Genomic DNA, 9,339 nt, shown 5'->3' with positions numbered 1-9,339 from the left:
ATGAAATCTACAGGGGTTTCAAAACTGCAGATGTGGAAGTGATGATGCTGTCTCCCAAAACAGTGAGGGAATACCTAAAACAAAAACCTCTGAATAATGCTCATGCCTTGCCCTTGCTCTTGCCCTTGCCCTTGCCTGTCAATCACACTCTGATTAAAGATAAAAATCGATGTTTCATACTCCTCAACTTCTGTGCAAAGGACATTAATGAGAGGAATATCAGCTCTATCAATGGCCTTCCCCTTCTACTCACTCAAGATCAGATGCTGCGTGTGTTTGACTGGGACTCTCCAAAACTGGTATCAACATTTTGGGATATATTTCAGGGACAAAAAGAACTGTTTGCTGACTATTCTGTACTTCGTAATCACATTGAAGTACTACAAAATGGAGGCTATATTGAGAAACTGACTTTTCCAATTGCATCTCAGCTCTTGAAACCATTACTAATGGTTTACCATTCTTCTGATGGTAAACCACCTGCTTTTCTGAAGAGACTTTGGGAATTCTTTGAGGAAGAAATCAGGTCAGATGCCTATAAGGATGGAAGTACCACTTTCAAAGAATTGAGGGAAGCTTTCATTGACTATTCAATTTTACCCATCACTTTTCCTAGTCAGCACAACAGCCATGGTTTACAGACAATGAGGATGTTGTCGTCTGTTGTTTGGGATCCAAAGGAAGAGATATCATCCATACTAGTCCAATTAGGCCTGGCGACATTAAACCACTCTTTTTTTGTTGGATTACCTTATATGTATAGCACTCTAAAGTCTGAAGTCCTTCAAGTAAGTGAAATCACTGCAGTTCTCGACAAACTTCTCCTGGTTCCCCACTCCAACTTCAAAAAAATAGACAGCTCTAAATTGGACAGACTTCTGCATTTTCTCCTATCTGGAATTAGAGACACCAGAGACTCAAAAGAATATCAGAGAAAGTTGAAGACATTACCTCTGTTTGAAACAGTACATGGTGAGCGGCAGAGCATTAAAGGGTGTAACAAAGTGTTCATTCTGAAGACAGGGTTTGAAAGGATCCCTGATTTGTACTGTATTGGTGCAAATGGACACGTTGTCCTGAAGAACACCCTTGTCAACCAGACACTCTCAGTAACACTGAAAATAAGTGCTTTAACTGACCTAGAGTTCTATGTAAAGTTCTTGCTGCCCTTACTCCACACACTCACAGAAAAACAAGTTTTTGACTCAATTGAGCTGCTCTTGGTCCTAAAGCAAAAGAAAACATACAAGGACTACAAGGATCAGATTGTAGACCAACTAAGACGTGTTAAGTTCATTAGAGATATCCATGATACTCCTCAATTGGCCTCATACTTTTTTGATGAGAAAGAGCCCCTCTACAAGATTATGCTTCCTCGAGAGAACTTTGTACCACCAACATTCTGGGAAGCAATTGATCATGAAGAAGGATCCGTCAGACGGCTACTGAAGGAGCTTGGAATGAAACACACTGTTACAGATGTTGAGATTATAGAGTTTGCGCGCATAATTGAGTCAGAAGCACATCACACAATCTCAATTGATGAGTTGAAGAAGAAGTCTTCTGCATTATTCATTAAAGCTTTGGAATACAATGCCAATAAAAAGTCCAACTTGTTGAACAGGATTGCACACATTAAGTTTGTTTTTCCTTTGCAAATTCAGAAAAAACTGTGTGATTACCACCAACCGTTTGCAGGAAATAGAGATGTGGTGGCAATCAAAGGGTCTTTGATTGACACAAACCCTGATCATCAGTATCTCATTTGGTCGTCCACACCAATACTGCCGACAGACAAACTGTGTCAATCTTACGTCGAAGATTTGAATGAAGCAGGAGCCTTTCGTCATCCACCCTCTGAGTCAGTGGCCCAGAACCTGAAAAACATCTGTCAGTCAGAATGCCCAAACAATAATTTGAGAAACATCAGAAAAACTGCATTTTGCCAATCATATGCATACTTACAATCAAAGAATTTCAGGGCATCTCAGCTTCAAGACCTGCCAGTGGTTCTTGTTGAAAATGATACTGTTCTTGTGCAAACCAGTCGAGCAGTGCTCAGTCTGAATAATCACCTTGAGTTTAGGCCATATCTGTATAGAATCAGTCCACAGCATGTGTTATATGCTGAATTCTTCAAAAAGATCGGTGTGGAGGAGAGACCCACAATAAGGCAGTACGGCACAGTCCTCATGGACATTTATATGGACACCAAAGGAAAGGAAACTCTCAATGCAAATCAGCAGTTAACAGTCAAACGTGCTGTGCAGCATTTGTTCGAACTAATTGCGGAACAGCCAAAACAAAAGCACTTTCCAGAGCATTTGTATCTACCATCAACAGATGGCAAACTATACAAATCCCAAGAACTCTACTTCAATGATACTGTCTACCAGGCAAAAAGACTTGAAGACTCACTGAAAGACAAAATCAGACTCGTAATGAATCTGGGTGACTGTTACCTTGGGGAGGACCTATATAAACATCAGAAGATGCTGCAGTTGCTACCTAAAGACCATCAACTCACAATGTTGTCTCATATCACCACTGAAAGCCTTGTGAGATCTAGCATGAATCTGTGTGAATATGGAAATAGCTGTGAGTTCAGTGGCTGGTTTGAGAAACGTTTATCCTCCAGTGCATTTTTACATGGTCTCACATGTTTGATCAGAGAAGAAAATGAAGGTAACATGTGTCAAGATGATGCTGTTCAACTATGCCAAAGTACCTTTGGAAGACTTCAGATCATTTGCTGTGAAAACCTTGAGACAGAGCTTCTCTTGGGTCATGAGCCACTTGCTAACACCTCTTCTGAAACCCAAGTGTACGTCCCAAAAGAGGGCTGCACATTCTACCTGAAACACAGTGACGATATGGCCTTTAAGGTAATGCATGAGGTGGCTATGACATTAACCAAAGAAATCAATTCCCTGCTGCAGAACGCTTTACACCCAAACAGACTTCTGGGTTTGGGCGAGCTTTTGTTATGTGATACACAGGAAGAAGTTGACAAGACACTCGAAAAATATGGAATCCGTAACAGTGCCATCAAAGTAGGACTTCATCGTCCAAACCCAGGGAGTCTGATACCGGAGGAATGGTATGATGTCCTTGACATGAACTTTATGAACAACTATGAAAGAGGCGAGTATGTTGGCTTCAAAAAGACATCAGAGGATGAGAACTATTACCATGCAGTGATTGTTGAGTGTTTGCCTGCATTGCATGAAATAGGCGGATATTGCTGTAGATACAAAATAGAAAGTGGCAAGGATGAGTTTGTTGAGGTAAGCTCCCTTGATCTTTACCAGTTTAAACGTGAAAAAACATCTTTTTCAAAGCAAAGCGTTTGTAGAACAATAAGGCTAGTGGATGGACCTGTGCTATCACCAGAGGAAGACTTCCCAGAGACTTTTGAGGAAATCAAAAAGGAAATTGACAAGTGCCTGAAAGAAATCAGGACTCTGTCGAAAGATGAGCAACACAAAGCCATCAGACGCCTGTATCTCCGGTGGCATCCAGACAAAAACCCAGGGCAAGAAGAGCTCGATAATAAGGCTTTTAGGTACTTAAAAAACAAAATTGAAGAATTTGAGGCAAAAGAGACTGTAGATGATTTAGAAACAAGGAATTTCAGTAGACAAAATGAGACTGCACAATCTCATTTCTCGTGGAACTTTGAACACTTCTTCCGTCAGTGGAACTCCGAAGCAACGCGTCACCGTCAAGGTCGAGAGAGGTCCCAGCACACCAATAGCAGACCCCAGAATGATTTTTGGGCGTTTCAGCAGGAGATGCTAAGGTCAGACAAAGTGGAAGGTAAGCGCTGGCATTTACAAGCCCAGTGTGACCTTCGTGCCGCCCACAATGACACAGGGGGAGAGGCCACGGAGTGGTGTATGTTCAAGGTTCATCAGGCTGTGGAGAAGGCCCTGATGGCAGTGGAGTACAGGCGGAGTGGAAAAGCCTCTTCCACAGGCTCCATCTCTGCTCTTGCTAAGAAGGTGTCAGGCTACAGCCCTGAGCTGAGCACTTTGTCAGGCCTTGTGAGTCGACTAAAACGTTTGGGTGTAGATGGCAAAACAACTCAGTACCCCAACTACCACCAGCCTCCTCAGATTCCTAACAATGCATTCCAACCTGAAAATGAAAAAGAGGCTCTTGATATCGCATTGGAACTTCTGCAGAAAGTGGACTCATATGTAACAAACTGATTAAAAATTAGCGATATATTAAAACATTTTTGTAATTTTCAGTTACTCATTCCTAATGATTCACATCTTTGAAATACTTTTATAGTTGCATGATTCTGATGTTCACTATGTGTTCTTTATCATTTATTACACACATGATTTATCAGTGTATTAATGAATTATGACTGTGAAAATTATGAAAAATGTGTTGCTTAGAATGAGTCAGTAGTTAATCTCAAAGAAAAGTTAAGGGAATGGTGATTTGTTGTGATTTATTCATCATTTATTATGGTCATAATCTATCTTCTGTGTGGTTGTGTTTTTCTAAAAATATGTATCGACTATCAATGAATAATGTATCTCATGGAAGAGTGAGAACATATTGATTTCACACTACTTAATAAAGTTTGCCTAATGAAAGATGTGCACGTCTGTCAGTCTACAACTGAATGCATTTGAATGTGATATTTAAAAAAAAAAAAAAAAAAAAACTTCTGTTATGTTAAAACAACCAGATGCAACCGGATGAAAGCATTGTGTTTATTAAGAAATTATGTTACACAAAGATAGAGAATGCAGTCAGCCAATTCTCTGTCTTGGAATAAGTTTGGTTAATCTAAAATGTAGGGCCAGAATCAAGTTGTATTTGTGTGCGTCATAATAGAAACAAATTTCAGTTATCCCAAACCCCCTTAACAATATCAAAAACATAAAACAATTTATTCACTCATGGTTTTAATCATCTGTATTGGAAAAACTCAAACATCGGTTAGTCGGGGATAGTGTTTAAAGTGGTCTGATGTGTAACTGCAAAGACCAGCCCTAGAACACCCATCTCTTATGAGGCTCCAAAAATAACTTACACAAATTCTGTACATAATTACATCTGGCTTTCTTCCTGTATCTATATGGTGTACACAAAGAAAGGAAAGAACAGCCTTTAATGAAGTGGTCACTCTGGCAAAAAGCACTCTGAGCATTTGAAGGCAAGGTCCTGAAATGCTTAACATCAGTCCTCTCCACTCCACTAGTAGTTTTTTTTTTGTATTCCTGAAATAATGACACCATTATCTAATGTCCATTAATCTGGAGAGAAGAAAGGAGAGTGTTGATGGAGGAAAAACAGTTATAAACACATAAAGAGAATATGATTTGGTGACTTTGGTCGATTCTCTATGCAATCAGAGAAGTCCTGACTTGGCAACACCAGTCATGATAATTTTACATTCATCAGCAAAGACTCATACACTCACATACAGAAATTCAACAGAAATACCTTTCTTCTACAAAACACTTACTTTCCAATTTTGAACGTCACTAATGAATCATACAGTTGTGGCCAAATTTGTTGGTACCCTTATAGCTCATCGATAATGCTTCGATGTTCCTTAAAAGTGATGAATTTTGACACAATGTATGGCTGCATGCCTTTGGTAAATAAAGCAAAGAAGGTTTGAAAATAAATAATTTGTTGTTTATTTTACAAAGATATTCTAAAGAGGCCTTGAGAAATGCGTTGGTACCCATAAGAAACGACTGTACTGTTCTGTATTACAGTAATGTAATATAGTAATTACAGTTTCGGCTTAATTTGTATCACAGACGTATTTGATCTTGCATTCAGTCTTTCAGCCTATTTAGAAAAGTTGGAGAAAAGTACTGTAGTACTCTGCAGTTTGGTTCATTCAGTGCATGAGATACTGAGCATGTACCAGAGAAAGCAAAGGAGAGATCTGTCTGGGGAAATCGGAAAGACACCAATAGACAACCATGGTAAAGGTTAAAGGTCATGGGAATAACCTAGGCAGCTTGAATGGTTTGTTCAGGAAGAGTGGTCCAAACTACCTGTTGACAGATGCAGATCATTAAGAGCTTCCGAAAACGCTTGTTGCCATTGACTGCCTCTAAAGGCTGTGTAACATACTATTAGGGAAAGGGTGCCATTATTTTTGTCATGCCATTTTCATTTGTTTTATTAACTAAAATATTCTGTTGAATGAAAAGTCCAAACAAAGTGTGATTTGCATTAAACATGGAATAAACCATCATGGATGCCAACATTTTTTTTGTGGAAGGGTAACAACAAATTTGGCCAAGATTGTATATCTAAATTCGTTTTCGTCGATAAAAGACCAAGATCTCAGTTAAGGTTATAAACTGATCATCTGTAGACAGCAAAACAATGTAAATTCATATAGTTAAGTATACACCTGAACGTCCTGAACAAGGTTAATCAAGCCCACCCAGACATCAGTCTGAAATATTGTCTGAAATAAGTAATGTGGCTACTTTACCTAAATGATAGTTTAAAAGCAAGCTAATTAACAGGCATCTGGAAGGCTCGTTTTAAAACAAATGACAAGGAATGCTATGAAAGCTTTAGTTACTTGTCACACATGGTTTAAAAACATTAGAACTGCTACTGGGCAGTACTGCTGGCAACCAAATTAGTCTCATTGCATTTTGGCCTTTGAATATAACCCACATCTGATCTTGTCCACATATTCATAAAGATAAACAAATCCAAAGATGCTATTCTGGTGGTAGTGATATCACGGTCAACTTTAGCTTCATTAATTGGCATATTTTAGGTTCATAAATCAGGCAAAAACCATGAACAATTTCAAACCATGGCCAGATATTGCTAAAATGTGTCATGTAATATGTCCTACAAGTGCCATGCTACAGACCTCTTTTCCTGCTGAGATATGAGCCAGGGCTTCGGGGAAACCCTCGGCCAAGGTCATTGGAGGGGTGAAGGTCAGTGTGCTTAATGGCACATGGAGTGCTTGACCATTTACATGGCAATTACAAACAAAGATAAAAACAAACAAACCAATGACAACCAAAGAAAAAAAAAAAAAAACATTTTGTCATCACCTGCCTCACCCAAAAGCAGTCTCAACGATCAAGGCATTCGAATGAGTCAGTCATAGAAAAATAAACGCACTGCATAGCTCTGTGGAGATCAAGAGTGGCCCATGCCTTCTGAGGAAAGTGAACGAAGAGAGAGAGCCACAGTGAAGATCCATTTTACTTCATCTCCTCCTCGTCTTTCTTTCTCTCCCTCTCTCTCCATCCCACGATGTGCAAATTGTTCCGTCTCGCCACAATGTCCCCGCCCGTTCTCCCGGGCCTCCCTCACATGTTATAGGCTACATAAATAGGGTCCAGCTGGTCAGCTAGAAAACCGTCGCGCAGGTGCATGCGCTGTTTCTCCCCCCGCGAGTTGATGGGGATGACCCCCGGGTCCACCACCACCACCACCCCCACGATCAGGTAGTGCTCCTCCAGCACCACGTTGGTCACCAAGGCAACCAGGTCCAGCGCCTCCTGCTCCGAGCCCTCCAGCTCCACCACCACCACCAGCAGGTTGGTCCACGTGAACACGGCACTGCACACAAGAGACACGGGTTAGTGTGTGTGTGTCCACAAACACACAAGAGGACATTACGGAGAGATACCGCCACACTTATGATCAGACAAGGGCCGCGTTTCCCAGATTCGTTAAGAAGCTCTTAAGTGCTAAGATCTTCTTAAGAGCGTTCTTGAATTTCCCCTTGGGGGGATCAATAAAGTATCTATCTACAGTATCTACAGTATCTTAGAACGTTCTTAGAGGGCTCCTAAAAAGATCTTAACGAATCTGGGAGACGCGGCCAATGTCATGTTAAAACTGTTTGCAGATGTCGTGAACACAGCCCTGTCGTAAAGGCTAAAAGATACCACGACACAGACTGTTAAAAAGGCCATATATGGTATTAGAAGCGGTCATGTGACCAAGTAGTTACGTTCCTTTTCAGTTAAGCCCCGCGAGTTTAGTGATGGAGTGGCAGACTCGGTGATTGTTATATTTTTGTGTGCGTCCATTATTAAGTAAGTAACCCTCCGTATTCCTACAGTATCTTTGTTTCATGCCTGTAATGTATCCTTGTTTCATGCCTGTCACGACGGTGGTGATTTAGTTTAATGAAGCTGCATGAAACCATTTATAAATTCGCTTAGCCTTTTTGGTAATGTTATGTGAATTATACATGCTAAATTGCTAAGTTCGTTTGAACACTAATTTGTTATTGTACATGTATGTATGTCTTTCCCCGTATTGAAATAGTACCATGTCATGATTGTAAATGTGAATTGATATGGCTAAGTTAAGTACAAGTTAATAGATGTATCGTTGTATGTTGGTCAGCTTGAGTACACGTGTGAATCACGTTCTATAGGCATGGTATAATACCGTCTTTTCTGGCCTCACGAGGGCGCTTGTACACGGTAGAACTTGATTAATAGAGAGGTTTTATAAGAGACATTACATATAATGCTAATGTGGATTATTTTCTGTGTGTTTAAATTGCAGAACCACACACATATTCCTAGACAATTTAAGTGCCTTGTACTGACCACTATTTAATACAACTCCCTGAAGAAACTGGCTGTCTGGACCTTCTTTATTTTCATTCTAATCGGATGACTCCTCAGTGTTCACACCCACCCCGAACTAACTTCTCTACAATTTTTGGTGCCGAAACCCGGGAAGGTGAATACTGAGACAATAAGATGATGGAAGGCCAAGACCAGCTTGACCATGAGTCGTTGCCCCGCCAGCGCACCATCCGCCCACCGGCTCACCTGGACGACTTTGAAGTTGAATACGCCGCTCATCGTCGTCACTTCAGTAATCTTCGTCAGTTCAGTGATCGTTTGCCAGAGGAAGCAGATGATGCTTATGATACGGAGCACGGGACAACGCATGGCCAGTCCACTACACAGACGCCCAGAGGAGGAGCTGGCAGCGCCACCGAAGGTACTGTGCATAATCCCTTAGTATTTGCACCTGCTCGTTCAGGTGTAGACGCAAATAGCACGATCCGAGCACTTAGTGACCAGAACCGGATTCTTATGGAGGCAGTGAAGGCTCTGACAGACAAACTTAAGGATGCGTCACCGCGCCAGCAGCTTTCATTCACACCTCAAGCAGCACATCAGAGCTCGTCTTCCCATCCAGTAAGTCATAATGCACCTGCCCACAGGCCACGCTCGCCAGTCTACAGCCCACTCCATGTACCTCACCAGCAGCCACCGATGTATCAACATCCTGCCCATTCCCTGTGGTACCAAGGTTCACCAGCACCCCCTCCAGTTAATC

The 9,339-nt window shown here is 41.1% G+C and overlaps 2 protein-coding genes across 6 annotated transcripts in view; one reads left to right on the top strand and one right to left on the bottom strand.

The window, feature by feature from the left end:
* The first annotated feature begins 528 nt into the window (after nt 1-528).
* Nucleotides 529-4,401, top strand: LOC134078571 (sacsin-like). The gene has a single exon (XM_062534590.1). The coding sequence runs from the start codon at nt 645-647 to the stop codon at nt 4,212-4,214; it is 3,570 nt and encodes a 1,189-aa protein (XP_062390574.1). The 5' UTR covers nt 529-644; the 3' UTR covers nt 4,215-4,401.
* Nucleotides 4,402-4,719: 318 nt separating this feature from the next.
* The window catches only part of dip2a (disco-interacting protein 2 homolog A), a 134,370-nt gene continuing 129,750 nt past the window's right edge, over nt 4,720-9,339 (bottom strand). For all 5 annotated transcript variants that reach the window (XM_062534525.1, XM_062534527.1, XM_062534526.1 and 2 more), the window contains one exon: nt 4,720-7,587. In XM_062534525.1, coding sequence (XP_062390509.1) covers nt 7,335-7,587 — 253 coding nt within the window. In that variant the 3' untranslated portion in view covers nt 4,720-7,334. The remainder of the gene's footprint in view (nt 7,588-9,339) is intronic.

The sequence above is a fragment of the Sardina pilchardus genome, chromosome 4 (assembly GCF_963854185.1).
Source record: "Sardina pilchardus chromosome 4, fSarPil1.1, whole genome shotgun sequence".
NCBI classification, from domain to species: Eukaryota; Metazoa; Chordata; class Actinopteri; order Clupeiformes; family Clupeidae; genus Sardina; species Sardina pilchardus.
Note: the sequence above shows the minus strand (reverse complement) of the source record. Positions and strands in the feature narration are given on the sequence as shown.